The sequence below is a fragment of the Myxine glutinosa genome, chromosome 9, assembly GCF_964187855.1.
Source record: "Myxine glutinosa chromosome 9, kmMyxGlut1.1, whole genome shotgun sequence".
NCBI classification, from domain to species: Eukaryota; Metazoa; Chordata; class Myxini; order Myxiniformes; family Myxinidae; genus Myxine; species Myxine glutinosa.
In genome coordinates this window covers 62,652,595-62,675,460 of record NC_136269.1, presented here as the reverse complement: position 1 = coordinate 62,675,460, position 22,866 = coordinate 62,652,595, and the positions used below count along the sequence as shown (strand labels likewise).

The following is a 22,866-nucleotide window of genomic DNA, read 5'->3' as shown; positions in this document are numbered from 1 at the left end:
ACACACACACACACACACACACACTTTTATGCGTTTTATATACATATATACATGTTGTGCATGTGTTGTATTATATACACACATACTATATGTGACAGGTTGTACAGTGGTATGTTGTGTACATGCGTCTTTTGCTCGACATATTGCACATATTTTGTAAACGGACACACGGACACACACACCATGTATCAAAAGTGAGCTTGAGGTTTGAAAAAAAATCTGTCAGTCATCATTCTCATTACCTTGCAAATCAGTGGCAAGAAATAGAATTGCTCAGGAAACGTTGAAAGTAAACATCTCCCAGATCCTGTGAGCCACTTCAACACTGCAGAAGAGAGAAAATCCAAACGTTTGACTCGAGTACAAAGAGGAAACACCACCACCATGACTCATGCACCACAATCAATCGCCTACAACTGCTACACTTCATTAAAACTCTCCAACTCTCCAAGACAAGTGTTACAATGAGAAAAGTCTCCTAACAGTAGATTGAATAAGTAATTTTACTTTGGAATAAAGACCTCTCTGAAAAGGAAAAGTATAATATCAAGGAATGAACATACATTTATTGCTGTATACAGAATTTGCTAATTGAAGTGGGTGTGTTTAATGCTGTGTCAAATGTCGCATCTTCTCAGATCAAGGGTTTTTTGTGTAAGTACATGCTCAATGAAAGCAGCAATGAGTCCTACATTGGTGAGTGCACTTCAGGCAGTGAACTTAAAAAGACTCCAATCAGTCGCTCCATATTCACTGATTGTACACCAATACTTGCCAAGAAGGTTCCTCAATCCTCAACCTTTGATATAATTAGTGCTTTACCCCTTCCTGGTAATCTGTAAACTATTTAACAGTGGGTGCTTTTTGCACTAAAATGAACCTTTAACCATAAACAATGAGCAAGAGGACATTTTTACTAACTTCAGAGATGTTTGTGCAGATAGATGTTACAGACTTATTACTGCGCTCTGTGCGTTGTGGCTTATGATCGGAGCAAATTGGTGGTCCTGTTAGAAAGAGAAGTGGTCGGTGCGATTGTAAAGTGGTGGGTGCGTTTGAAAGAAAAGTGTTTTTGGAGGTGTTTTGTATACGTAGTAGAGGCTCGTGAAAGTTAGAACTAGTACACTTAATGGATCAGGACACGACAGGACAAAAGGAACAGTTGAGAGAGGGGGGTAACACTAACAGCAGAGTTGAAGGCAAAGATAGAGGCAGAATTTGACAAACAATGGGTGTGGGGAGGAATGGGAGCAGGCGAGAATGCATGTGGTGGACAAGATGGATACTGAAGGAAACTCTCAAGAGGGAAAACTGGAAATTTGGAATGAGAAGGGATTAGGGTGGGAGGAGAGGAGGTTAACGAGGTTAGAAAAGAACATTTTGGATTCGGGGCGATCTGAGATGGTGGTTTTCCCAGGAAAGATCATGGAAGATCGTGAGACCCAAAAGCTTGAGTGACAGAACTTATTTGAGAGGATTGTTGAGAAAGTAGATGGGAGGGTTTTCCAGATGGTCTTTTCGGAGAGACATAGTGAGAGTGTGAGGTTCTTTGTGAGGGTCTGTCACGGTTCTGTCAGAGCGAGAGACAGTGAGAGTGTGAGATTTGTTAGGATTGAAAGACATATTCGGTCATCTTTGATCTACCAGTCGGCCATCTTTGATTATATCGCAAAATAAAGTGAGGTGCACGCGTATGCCATCATGTAGTGTGCTTTTGCCAAGTTTGAACAAAATCAGACGATGCATGTTCAAGAAATGGTTGGGGACATGTTTATGTAACAAAATAGCCGCCAGTCGGCCATCTTGGATCTGATCTCGAAAAAAATTTGGTATGCAAGCCATCATTTATTATCGGTGTGCCAAGTTAGAACAACATCGGTAAATGCATGCCCCAGAAATGGTTGAGGACATATTCAACATTGATTTTTTTTTTTTTACAACTAATATGGCTGCCAGTCGGCCATCTTTGATTGCATCGCGAAACAAAATGATGTGCATATGTATGTCATGTATTGCCTTTTTGCTGAGTATGAACAAAATCGGTCTGTACATCTTCGAGATATGGTTATGCATGGATGGATGGACGAGGCCCAATCCATAAGCCCCCGTTTCAGACCAAGTCCAATGGTGGCTAATAAAAGGATTAACTGGAATACAGCAATGGAACTTACAATGATAGGACTGATGGAATGGATGAGAGAATTAATTGATAAACGCAAAGTACCAAACACACAAATGGATCTATGGTTGGAAGAGGTAGAAAAACATGTAAAAAGGAGAATTGTTGATTTGAAAAGAAAAGTTTGAATCAATAATCCGAAAGTAATTTTAAACAATCTGGAGAGGCGTCATTATTTAAAACAATTTCAAACACAATACGTCATTGTTCTAATTGATAAAGGAAATAACAATGTTGCAATTGTATGCAAAAACATTCTACATTCTAACACTTTTGGAAAAATTGGGCCTAGTGATGGGAATTTCAATGGGTCGGGCGATCACGTTTGTGAAGTTTCGTGTTGATCGGATAAGGTTCGTTTTCCTATCCAAGATGGCTGCCAAACCATGCGACCTACAACATCATCATTTTCAAACTATATGCAACAGTGCTGTTAGATGATATTTGTAAAATTTCGCATCGATAGGGTAAGCGGTTACAGAAATATAATTTTGTAATATTTTCCTTCAATCCAATATGGCTGCCACACCTGGTGACCAATTATGTTTTCGTGATCATATTTTAATCTCCATGCCTAGTCAATGACACATGTAAAGTTTCGATTCAATTGATTTGATGGTTTGGGAGGAGATTTTTTTAAAGGCTGGTATACCACTTCACCTGTGATGTCATCATTATCATGCTTTTGTTCCCAATTGGGAGTACTTGATAATGTGGCAAGTTTCAAATTTTTACATTCACTGGTTTCTGAGAAAAATGTTTTTAATTATTTGCGTTTAATCCAAGATGGCTGCCAATGCCACGTGACTATGACATCACCATTATCATAAAAACATTCTGCATGGGTGTCAATCCTACCCTGAAAGTTTAGTCTCAACCGGACATGTGGTTGCTGAGAAAAACGAGGTTTAGCCCGTATGGACGGACGTACAGACGTATGGACGGACGTACAGATGTACGGACGGACAACCCGAAAACATAATGCCTCTGGCCACCCTTGGCGACAGAGGCATAAAAAGAGCACACTGGTCTATAAAGGAAAATCAATATTCATGCAGTTTTTCAAAAAGTAAACAAAGTATTTGGTTTCTCCAAAACAAGTTTCTTTACATTTGGCAACAAGATTTTCCAGCAGACAGTGGGCATACCCATGGGTTCAGATCCGGCCCCTCTCTTTGCAAATTCGTTTTTGCACATGTATAAATCTGATTGGGTCCAGAAAATGTGCAGGAATAAATTAACAACTGCACGAAGATGCGGAAACATCTTCAGGTTCATTGATGATTTGTTGGCAATTAATGATGGATTTATATTTGAGCAGCTTCATGATGATATATATCCAAAAGAACTTGAATTAAAAAAGGAAAACCAATCTTCCACTTCAGTTTCCTTTTTAGAATTACAAATTGATATCCATAATAATAAATTTCACACCACATTATTTGATAAATGAGATGCTTTTCCATTCCACATTGTCTGAATGCCTTTCTTAGACAGCAACATTCCTAAAAAGGTATTCTCCGGTACGGTTACAGGTGAAATTAATAGGACTGTGAGAGCAACTACAAACACCACGAAACGTATCAATAGGTTACAACTAGTCAGACGTATGTTAGCACAGGGAGCTACAGTTGGTAGATTGAAACAGGTTTTCTTTGAGATCATAAAACGACACCAAATCGAATTAGTGAAATACAATATGAAGAGTAAATATTATTATCAATATTATTATTTTAGTAAAAATATTCGAAATATTATTACATTGTCCAATTTCAGTGGTTGTTGGGAGACACGACAGCATGTTAAAAAAAACCGTTAAAAGTAACTGTTAGAATATATTAACAACAGTTTGATCCAGAGGAAGGTGGGTGTATGTACTGGGTGGTGGAAATGTTATATTTAAGGTTAGATATGCATGACTTATTGTGCTATCATATAATGGAATGTGTGATGGGAGTTGTAAATATGTGATAATACATTAAATCCTCTAGCGAGTACATTTTGGTCAGTGATGTTGCATTGATGGGTTGACCGACTGCCTGGAGGCAACTAATGTTGTGGGATCGACTGATGTGGATAAATGACCGAGGTTGTGGATCCACCGTTTGGAGAGGTTCTGGGCTGAATATCAAAACCTCAAGGAAGAACGGTGCCCACCTCGTCCACGCATATTTATAGTGTTTTCTATATTTGTGTGAGTCACATTTCAATCCATGAACACAATAATTATGTTTAACCTCTTTTTTTTAATTGCCACTCAATCATGGAAATGCTAAAAATTATGTTTAAAAGACGATTTGACTTCCAGATTTCGCGCTAGCAATGGCAGGTTAAAAGTGCCCACGCTAGCAGAAGTGAGTCGCTGAAAACAGACAGCACGTGCGCAAAATGCCTCGTTAGCATTCATACATCATTTTGAAAGTCCCATATTACAGGTGATCAATAATATCAAGCCCTATTTCTTGGAATTGTATTTTATCACACTTTTACCTGTTGTGAGCAGTTTTATAGCTTCCCCCTTCTCAGTGGGCACATTTTCCCCATTCTCCTCAAGCAGGTGATTGCCCAAGTCCCCCTCGAGCATAATAAGGGGCTCCAGTTTCTGCAACAGACGTTTGGCAAGGTCTCCTCGCTTTGGCCAGCTTGAATCAATGGAGCCCGGAAGGTTTACGTCCATTATAAAGATGCTGGCTAAAACACTGGACAGCGGGCCAAAGGTAGCTTGTTAGGAGCACTGGTATAAACAGCAAAAAATATTACCAGCAACACCAGAAATACTTCATGAATATCAATTATTTTTGGAAATGTATATATATCAGTCACTATACAACAACAACAACAACATGCATTTTAAAGGCCATTTTCCCTGCTAGAGCGGGGGTTAGCCTTGTGGTCCCCATGACAATCTTCTCCATTTTGCCCTATTTTCTGTATCTCTCCTTGTTAACCCCCTTGCCCGCATTTCTTCTTCCACCATCTTTAGCCAAGTCTTTCTCGGTCTTCCCCGTCTTCTACTTCCTTCTACATTCATTTCCATCACTCTTCTCAACCAGTCACTTTCATCCTTCCTCAACACATGACCAAACCATCTCAACCTGTTCCTCTTCACAGCATCAATCACAGGCTCTATTCCCATCATCTTTCGCAATTCATCATTTGTCTTCCTCTCTCTCAACGATACTCCGCACATCTGTCGAACCATTCGCATTTCCACCCTTTCCAACCTTCGTTGCTGCTCTACGTTCATTACCCATGTCTCGCTCCCATAAATCATAACACTTCTCACACATGCAGCATACACCTTTCCCTTCAGCTTCAACGACACTCCCCTCAACATCAGCACGCCAGTCAATTCCCGAAACTTCTTCCATGCACATCTCACTCGAGCAACCGTTGCCGAGTCTGATCCACCTTCTCCATTCAGCATGTCTCCGAGGTAGCAAAATGTTTTCACACCTTCCAGCTTCACGCCGTCTCCAAGATCCAACTCAACATTTCCTCCATCTGCAGCTCCCTCTGTGCACACCTTACATTGAATGTAGCTGCCACACTGGTTAATGACCCTCTCAGACCACTACATTTTTGATGAACCCACTCAGCGCACATTGTACACTGAATGGAGCTCACTCCGACACCCTTCCTACACACAGCACAGGGCCACTTCCCAGTTCTTTCCACCTCACCACATGCTTTACCACTTGCCATCACCTTCGTCTTTCCGATATTCACCTTCAGACCTTTTGTCTCCATACATTCCTTCCACCTGTTCATCTTTTCCTTCAGTCCATCCATACTTTCCGCAATCAACACCAGATCATCTGCATACAACAACTCCCACGGTAAACCCTCCTTTACGTTCTGAGCCAGCACCTCCATCACAGCTACAAATAGTAGTGGACTTAGTACCGACCCCTGATGCACTCCCACCTTCACTTCAAACTCACCACTGTTCCCGTCCTTCGTCCTTACAGCTGTGCGCGCTCTTTTGTGCATTGCCATCACTACTCTGATCAATCATTCCTCCACTCCTAACTTCCTCAATGCCCATGTCAATACTTTGCGTGGAACCCGATCGAATGCTTTCTCCAGATCAACAAACCCAAGAAACAACTTCTTCCTCTTCTCCATGTACTTCTCCTGCAACTTCCTTACAATAAAAAGCGGGTCTGTCGTTCCTCTTCCTGGCATGAATCCAAACTGCATTTCGTCGATCTTCACTTTCTTCCTTATCCTCCTCTCCAACACCCTTTCCAATACCTTCATTCCATGCTCCAATAACTTTATCGCTCGGTACGAGCCACACTCCAGAGGGTCACCTTTCCCCTTGTATAGAGGGACGAGGGTACTCAGTTCCCAATCCACTGGAATGTGGCCTTCTTTCACCACCAGATTACAGATCTCTGTCATTCTCTTCACACCCCAACTTCCTGCTGCCTTCAACATATCTCCCACAACTCCCGCCGGCCCTCCCGCTTTTCTACCCTTCATTGCTTTTATCGCTTCCTCAACTTCCTTCTCAGTTATCTTCTCTGCCGGTCCTAAAACTGGGTTACTCTCTATGTTGCCATCCCATTCATTCTCTGTATTCAACAGCATTTCCATATATCTTTTCCATCTTCCTTTAATTCCATCTGGGTCGACAACGATTTGTCCCACTTCATCCTTCAAGCAACTCACCCCCATCACATCACACCTCTCTCTCGCTATCTGCTTTGCAATCCTGAATACTGCTTTCTGACCCTCTTCCGAATCCAAGCGTTCTCCGAACATTTTCCTGCATGCCTCCTGCGGTATCCACTCATCATATCAGAGATAACGTTACAGTGTGGCAGGCGGTGCTTGTCGCTCCCAGCAAGGTGCAGCAGCAGCTGTATGGGACACCTTGCTGGCGGTTCTCCACTGATGATATGAAGGTCGCATAGTGACTGATATAAAAACCGAAAGGTTCACAGAGTTACAAGTGTATGGAAAGCCTCACTGCGTTGCCCTGATGAAGCCCCAACAAGGGCGAAACCAGGTCGGTAACTGTGAGTTTTGCATGCACTTGTGACAGTATCTGAATTTATAATCTGTAATGACGCACTGCTAGATGGTTCCTCTGGAGCTTTGCAGGCAATGCGGACATGCATGGCGATGACGTCATGCTGTCCGCTCATAAGGTTGGAGAACCAGATTACAGATACCATATATATGTGTATATATATATATATATATATATATATATATATATATATATATATATATATATATATATATATATATATATATATATATATATATATATATATGTATATATATATATATATATATATATATATATATATATATATATATGTGTATATATATATATATATATATATATATATATATATATATATATATATATATATATATATATATATATATATAACTGTAAGAAATAGTAGAAACTCCAAAGTACGAGCAGGGCGTCTCATTTGTATTGAATAAATAATCGTTAGATTAAATAAGACGCGGACGTAGCTTCAGGACGTCGATCTTTAATTGTCGACAAGCTTTCGACCAACAAAGGTCTTCTTTCTTCTGAGTCAGCCCCAAGTTCTTCTGCACGTCTACTTGGGGCTGACTCAGAAGAAGACCAATCAATCAATCAATGAAGATCAATTTATTTGCTTTGAAATGTCAAATGTGGTTTTTGTTTCTTTTAAAGGTCACATTAACAAAATCTAGAATAATTTCAACATAATTCCAATGAACTTTTGGTTCTTAGTCATCTTGAAAAGTAAGTTCACCCCCACAAAAAAAATATTCCATATTAAATGCCAAGTATATATATATATATATATATATATATATATATATATATATATTGTTACAGACGCGGTTTAAGATGTTATTTTACCGAGCGGTTGGTATTACCGCGTCCGAACAGTTACTCCCCGATTAGAACCCGATTCCACCCGACGTTGACCAGATCGCACCACAGATATTCAATCGGGAAACCTCTAAAGCGACCGAAAGAGAATGAAAAGAGAAGAAGACAGAGTACGGAGGAAGAACAGATTTATTATACACACACAAGCAATGGATGGAAGAAGCAGTCACACAGCGAATCGCTAACTTACACTATTCATTTTACTTAACCCCAAGACAACGAGTAGGACAGACGACGTTCACACTTACACAGGGGATATTGCAGGCAGGTAGGGCTTGAGGTGGATTGCTGGAGAGGGAGGCAAGGTCGGAGGCAGCAGCTCTCAATTCCTCGCGGTTTTGGCGGGAAAACCCTCCGTCGCGTATCCGCTGCTGTAGACGTCACGCGCTGGCTCGGCACACCTGCTCCTCTCCTTCTGGTGGAGCCGTCTCCCTCCTTTCAGCGCGTCTCTCCAAAGCTGGTTCCCTTTCCGAGTACCTCTCCTCTTTGGCTTGGAGCGTTTCGCATCTCACCGCTCCTCTTGGTGTCGCCTCTTCGCTCATCTCCCAGGTCATCTGGTAAAGCAGTCCCTTACAGTCGCTTTTATAACTCGGGGCGGAATCAAGCCGCCGGCTGCGAGGGCACGCCTCCCGGTTCGCTCACCGCGGTGCTGATTGGCCATGCGACCCTCTGGCTCACTCCTCCCCTCTATGACGAGGTGGAGACACGCCTTTCTTCTCCGAGATTAGCACATGGGCAATGGCGGCTTGCGGGATTGAACACAACTCGCACCCTTTTGAAAGGAACTTTGGAGAGCGGAGATGTTTGGGGAAATTGCAAGGGCCTACTCTTATTTTGTTTGATACAATGCAAAGTCAATCTAGTGGGAAACACATATTTAGCCTACATGGAATAAGGAAATACACTATTTAAAAAGATATATCGTGACCTGCGTGTAAGTTTCATGGAATTAACTAGGAGGACGGCTGCGACCATTATTTACATTAACAGGGTGTTACACATAACAAAACCATACTTTTTTTACATTCGTTACACTTCCTCCAAAATTGTTACACTTCTTAAAAACCGTTACACTTCTCAAATTCGTTACCCACTTCTCAAAACCGTTACAATATATATATATATATATATATATGTATGTATGTATATATGTATGTATGTATATATATGTATATATATATATATATATATATATATATATATATATATATATATATATATATATATATATATATATATATATATACACGAGGACAATGCATAACAGTGTGTGTATATATATACACACACTGTTATGCCTTGTCCTCGTGCTAAGTTTGAACAAAATCAATCCATGCATGTCTGAGAAATGGTTGGGGAAATGTTTCGTAAATAACAAAATAGCCGCCAGTCGGACATCTTGTTTCTGATCGCGAAATAAAATGACATGCATATATATGTAAGACATCATTCATTTTATATGTGTGCCAAATTTGAACAAGATCAGAAAATGAATGTCCGAGAAATGGTTGAGGACGTGTTCAACATTGGGTTTTTTTATAACTAAAATGGCTGCCAGTCGGCCATCTTTGATCGCAACACGATACAAAATGGTGTGCATATGTATACCATCATGTATTGACTTTGTGCAAAGTATGAACAAAATCGGTCCATACTTGTCGGTTGCGGATGCACGCACAGACGGACAGATGAGACTCAATCCAAAAGCCCCGTTTCTGACCAAGTCCTTCTGCCACATATTTTGATAAATAAAAGGTGTTATCAGGTTATGTTTTCACCCCTGTTTGGCTGTCTGTCTGCGAGTGGGATCGGTGAAAAAGCTTGGGACGGATTTTGACGAAACTCAGTGGGCAGGCTGGGTGTGTGACGAGGAAAGTTTGATTCGATTTTGGTGAATATCCAAATCCAGATCCGGATACTAGAATTTTAAAAGTGATTCTTCACAATGAGAGATGGGGCCAACAACAAATATATAGCACGATATTTCAAAAAAATTGTGGACGAGTAATTAGACAAAACTTAGTAGATGAGTTGGGTCGTGAGAATAACAAGCCGATTAGATTTTGGTTTAGGTCCAGATGCAGATCCAGCCTGTCGGTGGAATACAAAGCGTAAAGTGTAAAGGCTGGTAGAGGTATGCGCTCTACTGAGTGCCGTTCTAGTTATGATCATGTTTTATTTAAGAAGCAAAGATGAATCGTATCTACAAGATTAAAACATGAAATTCAATATTCGGTGTGACCATCTTTTCCCCACAAAACTGAAGATATATTTTTGGAATGCTTTCCTGCATTTTCTGGAGAAATTCCATGCATTCTGCAATGTTTCACACAATTCGCCTTTTGATTTTGGTTGTTTTTAGTTTTCCATCCTGTGCAAATAATCCAAAAATGATTGCAATCTCTGCTTTTCTTTGTAAATATGTTTCAATAACACTTGCAGTGTGTTTGGGGACACTGTCGGAAAACAAAGTTGTCGCCAATCAGCCTCCTTCCTGATGGGATAAGCATGGTGGATTAGGAACTGCTTCTACTTCTCAGCATTCATTGTTCCTTCAATTCTCACTGAATCACCAAAACCAGCAGCAGAAATACATCCGGAAACCCAGAGCCTCCACCATGCTTCACAGCTGGCTACAGACACGTACATTTATACTTCTCAACAAGTCTCCTTCTGCCTTATCTTTGTTCCAAAAATATCAAACTTTGACTCATCACTTCAAAGTACCTTTCCCCACTGCTTAGAATCCTAACTCTGATGTTCCTTTGCATATTTCAGTCTCTTGGCCTTGCTACTTTTACACAGAAAGGGCTTTTTTGACAGCAATTCACCCATGGAGACCACTTTTGATAAAAGACATTCTAACAGTAGATGAATCCACTTCAACCCCTCATCTTTGCCATTTATTGTGCAATTCATCAATTAATTTTTTTCTATCACTTAAGGAACTTATCTTTAAGTGTCGCTCATCGGTTTTCCTTTTGCCTGCCTTCCATTTTTATTTTCTATCTTTAACTTCTCCAATCTCATTATGCTTCTGTATTATTGTTTGAATGACATCTGGAAATACCTGTTTTATGGGATATTTCTCTCTGGGAATTGCCTTATTGGTATAAAATTATTATGATGAGTCTCATCGAGTTTGATTTTGAGTTTGATATCTCGGGCATGGTGTGGGATTATATTACCTGCAGGAGGGAAATTACAAATTAGTAAAAAAATAAGTGGTGGCCCAAGACTTTTGCACAGTACTGTGTGTATGGATATATATGTGTATATATATATATATATATATATATACAACAACAACAACAACAACAACAACATGCATTTTAAAGGCCATTTTCCCTGCTAGAGCGGGGGTTAGCCTTGCGGTCCCCATGACAATCTTCTCCATTTCAATATATATATATATATATGTTAATATATATATATATATTTAATATATATCAATATATATATTTCAATATATTATATTATATTATATATATATATATATATATATATATATATATATATATATATATATATATATATATATATATATATATATATACACTGTATATATATATATATATATATATATATATATATATATATATACAGTGTATATATATATATATATATATATATATATATATATACATATATATATATATATACATATATATGTCATGGGGACCGCAAGGCTAACCCCTGCTCTTGCAGGGAAGATGGTCTTAAAATGCCTGTTGTTGTTGTGTGTATATATATATATATATATATATATATATACAGACTTGGCATTTAATATGGAATTATTTTTTTTGTGGGGGTGAACTTACTTTTCAAGATGTCTTAGAACCAAAAGTTCATTGGAATTATGTTGAAATTATTCTAGATTTTGTTAATGTGACCTTTAAAAGAAACAAAAACCACATTTGACATTTTGAAACAAATAAATTGATCCTTGAAAGTGATGTAAACTGATATCGAACTCAATTCATGGACAGTACTGTGTTAAACTTCTGTACGTTTTCCAGAAGTATCTCTTTATTTTGCACATTAGCCAAAAATTTTTTTAACAAAAACAAAAGTGAAATTACGACTGGGATTACTGACAGTAAAATTACAGTTCAGTACTTCGTGTAACCCCCACGAGCATTCAAGGGAGCACGTACACGTCGAGGCGTGCTGTTCACGAGATTTGCCAGGGTTTGGACAGGAATCGCTTGCCATGCAGTGACAATAGCCTGCTGCAATTCACGCACAGAGGTCGGTTGCTGGTCCAAGTGGTCGATTTGACGCGTTAATTCTGCCCACAAGTTCTCTATCGGATTCATATCCGGGGACATGGCAGGCCACTCCATATGCTCTACACCACGGTCAGCAAGAAAGTGTTGGATCATGCAAGCACGATGAGGCCGTGCATTGTCATCTTGGAAGACAAAGTTTCCTCGAAAGGCTGCACGAGCAAATGGAAGCAATGTTTCTTCCAGAATGGCCCTGTACTTGAACTGGTTCAGGTTTCCATTCAGAACAACCAGGTCAGTTTTGCCTCCTGCATGAAAAGCAGCCCAAACGGTCACCCCACCACCTCCAGCTTGGACTCTTGGCACTATACAATGTTTGTTGTAGGCTTCATGCACTTGTCTGCGCACTCGGACGCGGCCATCTTGACGATAGACCAGAAATCTAGACTCGTCACTGAAGATCACGTGATTCCAGTGTCCTGGCTGCCATTGACGGTGCTCTCTGGCCCACTGCAATCGGCGTTGGCGGTGTTGTCTGGTCAGGCGTGGCTTTCTCAGGGGACGCCTGGCACGATAGCCTGCTTGAACCAGTCGTTGGTTGACTAGCCTTCTGGATACAGGCACATTTGTCAGTTGCTGTCACTCAGCCCAAAGCCGATTAGCTGACTTGGTACGGCCATTGCGGACTAACCGGTGCAGCTGGCGATCATCCCTCCTTGTGGTTCTGCCGGGACGTCCTGGCCTCGGTATTGGAGTGGGGACACCCCTCTGAGCATTTCGTTTCAGGATCTTTGACACCTGACCTTGAGTGATGCCATACTGCCGAGCAATAGCACGCTGTTTCATGTCGTAATTTGGTAAAGCCACCACTCCATGACAAACAGCATTGTCGAGTTGACGGACCATCTCCAGAGGAAGCGGCAATAACTTTTGGAGAAGTGCAGCAGTTGTTTTCCACTAATACAGAACGCAACAACCCTTGTATACCCGACTGTGAAGCCAATCATCAAATGCACCTGTCCGTACATTTTGCCACGCCACCTGTGATATAATCCTGTTGTTGACTTCTTGCTGCGACAGACAATCAGTGACATGGTTCTTTTAACAAATAAATCACCAAAGTGTAAAAGAAACTCACCAGATTGATATACCGAGTTAAGAAAGTAAACCCAAGTCATCACCCCTGTTTGGCTGTCTGTCTGCGAGTGGGATAAAACATACATATATATGAGTACCACCTCGCTGTGTATATATATATATATATGTATATATATATATATATCCATACTGCAAAAAAAATCTTCTCCTTGTGTGGGATTGAGAGGTAAAACATTGATTTGTGAATAGGTTGTACGAGTTAAAAGGTCACACCTGGCGATACGTTCACGAACATTCTTGAATGCTTGCGTGAGCTTTGGCTCAAGGTAGAACAGCAGACGACGAGCAAGCTCTGGGATGCGCCACTCCTGCTGGGAAAGGCCACGCTGCAGCACATAAAGGCAACTGTGGAGGCCCGAAGTGAGAAAAGGTTCTATCAAACATAAAGTCGAATTAATAGGTACAATTTTGCGCGACTACATGAGGTGTGCATTATCTATGGTAAGAATGGCAAAAATATTGATGCTAGTTATCAAGTCTCTGTCAGTATCGAGATGTTCTTCACCTGGCTCCACTGAAAGAACCGCCTTCTCCACCGAGAGGTGCTTCCATCATCATCTCAAAAAGCCAGTGCAGCTTCCGAGGATCCTGATTTTCCTGCATATGCATCCCAATATGAGCATTAAACATTTGGCAGCATTGGCATTTCATGAGCAAATCAATTATCCCCATCATACACAGAAACAGAAATAATGCAACAGATCGGAACATAAGCGACATCTGGAGTGTGTTCAATGTGAATTTGAACGGTTGCTCAGGTGCATCCTCAATTATGCTCTGGTCTTTCAAACCACCACCGGAGGATAAATACGATGAGGATCAACACCTGATGAGGATTAGCGTCAAATTAACCAACATCTTGAAATAATTTAGCACTGCACTCTTGCTTGCCAATGTAGGAAAGCCACAGACGTATTCCCTTTCGACATCTTTGTGGCTCTCCACAGTTGAAGAGTTCCTTCACCTTGGGGTATGAAACGAGCCATCTACACACACATTCCTGTCATGCACCTGGCTGTTGCTGTCCATGCCCATTTCCTGTTCCTTGAGAGAGACTGGAAGGGTGGGGGGTTTGAAGGGGGAGTGAAGTTTACCTGAGCTATGACTCCCATCCCTGGGCTTCTGCAGGCCTTCGCAATGTTGTAAAAAGCGATAAAATAAAACAATCAGCGATATTGTTTTTATAATCATTTGCGAATGTTTTTGGCAAAAGGGTAAAATTGCTATTCTGTAGTTGTATTTCTGCCATCACCATTTCTGTTTAAAATCACCATTTCTGTCAAAAGAAGACATTGCACAGTGGAGAAAGTGTTTGAATTTCGATGAAAACACTGTCGCTAAAAATGTCAACAAGGTAAGATGGACGAGGAATGTCCCTGTAACATTACACTACTCCTATGCTAAGATAAAGTACAGGTGCTTCTGTAGCCTTGTACCATGAGCTATTTTACTTCTAATTTTAATACTTCAAAGCAAACGGGGTCCATATCATATCATCTACTATAGAAGAGAGATGTCTGTCTGTGTGTGTGTCTGCCTGTCTGTGTGTCGCCATTTGTCTCAGAGATGGCTGAACGGATCTTCGTCAAACTTTCAGATGTTCATCAGTGAGTGTCTGGGAGTGTTTTAGGCACAAAAAAAAAGTTTTTAAAAAAAGATAAAAATAAATAAATAAATTAATAAAATCACTCGATAGTGCCTAAGCCTTTTAAAATTAATGACAGTTTATATACAAATACACATTCGCATAAATAAATACAAAACAATCACCAGACATTTGAACACAAATAAATAAAACTATTCCGGAAGTGTACGAAGTTGGTAGTACGGCTTCTTCTTCTTTCTGATCGGCATCACACTTAACTCAGAAACGTGATGAACGCCACATTCACCCACCAGCATATATATGAACTTCCTTCCTCTCCTGCCTCCCCCCTCCCCCTCCACTTCCTCTCCTGCCTGCCCCCTCCCCTTCCTCTCCTGCCTCCTCCCCCCCTCCCCTCCCCTTCCCCCCTTCCCCACCATCTCCCCCCTCCCCCCACCCGGCAACGCCGGGCACTTCTGCTAGTATATTATAAAGGAGTTGGGCAAAACACATCAGCATCATGTTGATCAGATGTGCAGACTCGTGAATCAGAATCTGATGGAGCAGACCCAGTTGGGGTAGAGTCTGTTGTACATATACAGCAAACAACGATGGTTACGCCAACAGTAAATGTAACACCCAAAGTGGATTTTGAGTCTTCTGTAACACCTGTAAGATGTTTGGGACACATGTCCAAACTAACGGCGTACTTGTCGGATTATGTTGTCTGACTTGGGGGAAGGGGAGGGGAGGTATGTATTGTATCAAATAGTAGAGAAGTGGCATGGTCTGTAATGTAATGGGTAACGTTACGGGATGAATTGGAAATAAGACATGCGCCGATAGATCCTGGGAGTCATCCGTCGTGCTGGTGCCCCTTCTGTCATCCGGACATAATACTTAAATAATGACTAAAGGGAATGTGCTTATTATGAAAAGTGCGCTCATCTATAAAACTAGGGCATGCCCGTACTATATCTATATCTAAAATTATATCCCCCCCCTCTATTTACATGAAATGGTTTGGTCCAAAGCGAACGGCTTGCGAGTACGGTGACAATCCCCCCCCTCTATTTACATGAAATGGTTTGGTCCAAAGCGAACGGCTTGCGAGTACGGTGTTTTTTATCGGACCCGTGGAATTATAGATAGTAGTTTTAATTAGTTTTAAAACATAGTTTAACGCCAACATAGTTTGCCAACGTGAAATAAATGAATACGCTCTCAAATGTGCCGTCCGAGGCAGAGTGTGTTCGCCACGTTCGGCACACGTGATAGCTCGCTGCTCTCTGATTGGTTGAATCGTTTTTTGGACATAGCTCGGTAACTACTTATCCGATTAATATGAAACCTTGAAAAGGCACATCCTCGGGTCCCCAGCAATATACCTGGCAAGTTTAAAGTATATCGGACCCGTGGTTGTCGAGAAACAGCGGTCACAGACATACAAACAAACAAACAAACAAACACACATACAGAGATTACTGGAATTATAGATAGATGACGGTGTTTTGTTTTCCGTTTCCTATCTCCATCTCGTCTCACCGCTTCACACAACACTGAGCTTTGTATACATAATAAACAATGTCTTACAATTCTTCTCGCAGCATCTAAATTTGCATAACTCTCATCCATTTATTCCGTTATGCCCAGTTTAAATTAGGGACAACTGCTGCATGACATTAATGCCGGAAGGTGCTGCATCGATCACTCCGTGGAGGGAAAACTTTTGTCTCCTGCATCCTTCAAAAGCAAAAATACGTTTCAAGTCCATTTTTTATTTTGTTACTTTATTCTGATGGGAAGATGGTGAAAACTACCCCCCTCCAGAGGCTGTTGGCCAACACGATCATAAGCCGCACAAAATTTCCATCTGTTTTTCATCCCGACAGCACAGCAGTACTGCTGCCTGGACCAAGTTCTGGCGATTATGATCCTGAAATATCGGAAATATCAGCACTGTATATACACTATACAGTATAAAATAAAAAATAAAAAAAACACCTTTAGAGGCCATTTTTCCCCGCAAAGCGGGGGTTGGCCTTTTTCGGGAACCGTGGTTGTTGTTGTTTTTCGGTCCCCTATTTGAAGCAATGTTTTACGGCCGGATGCCCTTCCTGACGCCAACCCTTTTTGCCGCCTTTAACGACAAACAGGGAATTACCAGTGAACTGGTACTCAATTAGCCGACCTCGGAAGGATGACAGGCTGAGTCAACCCCCCTGGCATTAATTCAGCGATCGACCGGGATTCGAACCCAGGATCCTAGGATCCTAAGCCGGCACCCTAGCCGCTAGCCCAACACCAGGGTTGGTGTTGTATACTGTATATACACTATACAGTATACAGGCATTTAAATACATGGGAGTAATTTCGCAGCTCAAAAAGAACTGTCCATGATGTGGAGCGACCTGTTTCACTCATCAACCCACTCTCATTGTTGATTTTCGAATGCTGGCATTTGTGCGGTCCAACACATCTGAAAATTTGGTGACGTGACGTGCTTTGTGCATTGGGCTTCATGTAGTGATGGTGTGACACCAAATTATTAATCAGATATCACTTTCATATTCAGCAGTTTCCATTAAGCCTGGTGTTGGCTTCACGGTTCAGGTGGCTGGCTTAAGATCCTCGGGTCTTGAGTTCTAAGCCCCTGTCATGCCGTTGAATTAACACCAAGGTGGATCGACTCAGCTTATGATCCTTTTCAGGTTGGCAAAATGAGTACCACCTCGCTGGTAATGGGGGCATTGCGTCCGCAGCACAGTCACACCGCCAAATAATGATGCAACCAAGCAACCACAGGTTGCATACAAATAAATAAAAAAGCAGTTTCCATTGACTGTTGTTCTGCTATATCATTGTCTGCCAGTGCCATTCATATTTGAAATCCTTCTTCACATTCATGTTGTCCAGCAGATCACTTCTCCTGGAGTTCTAGTTTTTTTAAATCAACATCTGCAATTGATCCAGTCAAATGTCCAACTCCTGCTGCAGTAAGAAAAACTGTCAGTCTTCTTCTTCTTCTTAATTCTTTATCATTTGAAATTAATTGGCATGACTGATATCGACCAGCTTATTGAGAATATTAGTATATTTTGCTTTGTTTAACTCGTCGTTCTGGTTACTTCTTCATGTTATTTCATCACATGTTAGTCATAAAAATCTTTAATCTTCTTTACAATCTGGTGCTTTTGTCATATTGGCAGTCGAGATTTGATCCAGAATGGCACGAGGGGTCATTTTTACGGTCAATGATAAAACACAAAATTCCTCATCACATGTCGACCAGATGGCAGTTCAGCACCTGATATAGTTTCACTTGGATGACCAATTAAAAATACATCGTCAGTATGTCGGGTCACAGCTTGGCCTTTGCCATTGTTATTTGTTATCCTGAAAATAAATAAAGAACATTAACCAAACAAAAATGCAAGATGATGAAATACAATCATTAGTCAAGAGGAAAACAACTACAAAATAGGTATATAAGGTAATCTATGATTCTTACTTACGTCGGCGAACCTAGTAAAAGTCGAGCATGTCGTTTTAGGGCCTACTAACAATTAAAAAGACCCAGTGCCACGTGTCTGAATGTCAATATACATGTTTTTTTTTTATAAAACCAAGTTTCCTGTCACAAAATATATCTTTTGTGAACAAATTGTGCATATATCTTCATAAAGACATTGGGGGACCTCTAAATATTTTCGAAATGGACTAATTTTTGGCATGCAGGGATTTTTTAGTGCATAGAAACTTTTTAGATGGTTAGACCTTGTAATATAAAAACTTCCATTTTTTTGGGGACACCCTAATTGACATGCCCAAGCCACTTCCAAGTTATTTTCCAATTTGTCGTAAATGTATTGGTAACACACATGTTACCAATAAAAGTTTGACTTAAGTCTTGAAATTGCAATGTCAGTTCTTATTTTAATGATTTTTTGCAGGCTGTTCATTTTTGCAGGCAGAGAGCATGTTTAAGGATATGTCGTTTTAAGCAGGAACAGATGAGCTCCTTAATAATGACAATTTCATGCCTGTAAAGAGAGTATTAGATATCACATAATAGATTTACAATGAGCAACAGTTTAATTAGATTCATTTTGCTTCGATGAAATACTCAACTGGATACAAGAAAGGACTGCTCGGAGACATAAATATAATTTACATTAATATACTTATGGGCATTAGAAATGGACACATAAACCCAGATGGAATTTAAATCGAAGAACCCCACATCATGAAGATTATTTTTCTCACAATGGTAGTAAAAATACAGAACCAGTGAATTTTCTGTTTCAAAAGTGTGCCTTTTCTCTTTCCAAAAAACCCCTAAATTCTGTTTCATGTTATCGACGCAAAAATACGTACTATATATATAGTACTATATATATATATATATATATATATATATATAGTCACGGCTAAAAATATTGGCACCCTCGCACTTTTTTCAAATAATTCACCATTTCTTTCAGAAAATTGTTGAAATTAAAAAATATTTTGGTATCCACATATGTATTTCTTTAGTTTGCAGTGGAACAAAACAAAAAAAGCTGAAAAAATTACGAAATCTCAGCTTATTCCACACAGAAATCCTAAAATGGCCCGGACAATATTATTGGTACCTTTGAGAAGTTGTTAGAAATAATTAGATTTCAAGCAGGTGATTCTCCTTTACTTTGGAATTGAACTCACCTGTGGAGAGTTGCAGGAACCTGAAAAATAAAAGCACTCATTCAACCAGTTTGAATAGAGAACAGGAGTCATTCTGCTGTTTTGTGTCACTGTGTGTACCACAATGAGCATGGAGAAAATAAAGAAAAGCAGAGAATTGTCTGAGGAGGTCAGACACAAGATGGTAGCCAAGCATGGACAATCTCAAGGCTACAGGTCCATCTCCAGAGACCTTGATGTTCCTGTGTCCACCGTATACAATGTTATCAGGAGGTTCAAGGCCCATGGCACTGTAGCCAACCTCCCAGGACGTGGCCGCAAGAGAAAACTTGATCGTAGATTGCAGCAAAGGATCATTCAAATGGTGGAGAAAGCAGCTCGATCAACTGCCAAACAGATTCAAGCTGACCTTCAGACACAAGATATGACAGTTTCAACTCACACCATCCATCACCACCTCATTGAAAGGAGACCCAGGAGGACCCCACTGCTGCTGAGAGAGAGACATAAGCAAGCCTGACTGGAGTTTTCCAAAAACCACCTGAACAAGCCAAAATCATGCTGGGAGAATGTCCTGTGGACAGATGAGAGAAAATTAGATGTTTTTGGTAAAGCACATCATCTCTATGTTTACAGAACACAAAATGAAGCCTTCAAAGAAAAGAACACCTTCCCTACAGTCAAACATGGAGAAGGTTCTGTGATGTTTTGTGGTTGCTGTGCTACCTCTGGCACTGGGTGCTTTGAATGTGTGCATGGCATCATGAAATCAGGAGATTACCAAGGCATTTTGGAGCACAATGTTCAACCCAGTGTCAGAAAGCTGGGTCTCAGTCCAAGGTCATGGGTCTTGCAGCAGAACAACGACCACAAACACACTTCAAAAATCACCCAGGAATGGTTCAATACAAAACGCTGGACTGTTCTGAAGTGGCCAGCAATGAGTCCGGATCTAAATCCCTTTGGACACCTGTGGGGAGATCTTAAAACAGCAGTTGGGAGAAGGCACCCTTCACATCTGGGAGAACTGGAGCAGTTTGCCCAAGAAGAGTGGGCCAAACTGCCAGTAGAGAGGTGTAGGAACCTCATTCATGGCCAAAGGAAGCGCTTGACTGCAGTTATTTTGTCTAAAGGCCGTGCTACCAAATATTAAGTCTAGGGTGTCAATAATTTTGTCAATGCCATTTCTTTTTATTTTCTGATTTAAAACGATATATTAAGTTTTGAATCAAAAAACAAAGGTTCTGTAATATTACCAGTGAAATAAAGAATTGTGGAGACCAAATACTTTTGTGAATTTCAACTCATTGTTAGGGAAAATTGTGAGCTCTTTGAAAAAAGTGCAAGGGTGCCAATATGTTTGGCCATGACTATATATATATATATATATATATATATATATATATATATATATATATATATATATATATATATATATATATATATATATATATATATATATATACAGTGAAACCTTGACTTACGAGTGCACCAACTTACGAGTTTTCCGAGATACGAGCCGTCGCTCGGGCGGTTTTTTGCTTTGAGATGCGAGCCGAGATCTGAGTTACGAGCTTACGCCACCCGCCACCAGGTGGGTTCCGGTCACGTGGTTATCTTGCCGTGCAAGCATTTCTGCCGTATATCGCTGCTGCTTTGTTTTCGCATGTTGGTTATTTTGGAGCTTACGCCACCCGCCACCAGGTGGGTTCCGGTCACGTGGTTATCTTGCCGTGCAAGCATCTCTGCCGTATATCGCTGCTGCTTTGTTTTCGCATTTTGGTTATTTTGGAGCTTACGCCACTCGCCACCAGGTGGGTTCCGGTCACATGGTTATCTTGCCGTGCAAGCATCTCTGCCGTATATCGCTGCTGCTTTGTTTTCGCATTTTGGTTATTTTGGAAAATTTCTTTGTTTTAACCATGGGTCCGAAGAAATTGAGTGCCAAGGGCAGTACTGAGAAGAAGAAGAGGATGATGTGCTTGGATATAAAACACGCAATCGTCGAAAAACATGAGTGAGGTGTGCGTGTTGTCGACTTGGCGAGGCAGTACGATCGTAGCAGTACGATCGAAACATTTTGAAAGGGAGGAAGAAACAAACCTCGTTGGACAGGTTTTTATTGAAACGCCCTGCAAGTGAAAGCGAGGAAAGTGTGGCGAAAAAGGCAAAAGTCATCTCCTCCACCTCCGCCAGCATCTTCGTCTGATCTTCAAGGTAAATACACTTAATAAAACCAGTTTATTTCTTTACATTGTGGCGGACACGGAAGCTCACTGGCGTGGTGACATCATTCCGCGCACCAAGTGGGCGGGGGCACGCCGAGGGGTAGGCGTGGCCTCAGGATATACACCGGGCGCGCAGCCCGGAGCGCGCCAGTGTTACAGTGAGCTCTTGAATAAAGACTCTTACAAATTACCGCGTTGTCCGCTTCCTCCTTGTTTACAAGCAGCGCGCGTAGCGCCGCTTATTATGTACAGTATATACGAGGTCGTGCTTGTTTATACATTATTTGTTATTTATAAGGTACATTTTTCTTATTTAAAAACACGTAACAAAAAAAATTGGTGTGGTTTTTTTGGGGGCTGGAACGGATTAATAGCATTTCAATGCATTTTAATGGGGAAATTTAATTTGAGAAACGAGCAAATTGAGTTACGAGCTCGGTCACAGAACGAATTAAACTCGTAAGTCAAGGTTTCACTGTATATATATATATATATATATATATATATATATATATATATATATATATATATATATATATATATATATATAAAAATATATATATATATATATATATATATATATATATGTATATATATATATATGTATATATATATATATATATATATATATATATATATATATATATATATATATATATATATATATATATATATATATATATATATATATATACGTAGTGTGTTCAAAAAGTACCCGACCTTTATTTTTCGTGCGTAAAAAAAAAGAAGCTAGGGAGGCGTTGATTGGTGCACGTATGTAGGCGATCCTAATGCACACGCGTGAATTTTTTCCCACCTGCAGAAGCTGTCATTCGACGGCAGACCACCGATGAGTGAGGACATGTAAGTGAGCGCCGTCGGATTTT

The 22,866-nt window shown here is 40.4% G+C and overlaps 1 protein-coding gene across 2 annotated transcripts in view; it reads right to left on the bottom strand.

Moving 5' to 3' along the window:
* Nucleotides 1-22,866, bottom strand: part of PSME4 (proteasome activator subunit 4) — a gene marked incomplete in the record, with an annotated part of 199,381 nt that overhangs the window by 24,277 nt on the left and 152,238 nt on the right. For both annotated transcript variants that reach the window (XM_078784397.1, XM_078784398.1), the window contains 4 exon segments: nucleotides 243-325; nucleotides 4,670-4,878; nucleotides 13,697-13,828; nucleotides 13,989-14,080. In XM_078784397.1, coding sequence (XP_078640523.1) covers nucleotides 243-325; nucleotides 4,670-4,878; nucleotides 13,697-13,828; nucleotides 13,989-14,080 — 516 coding nt within the window.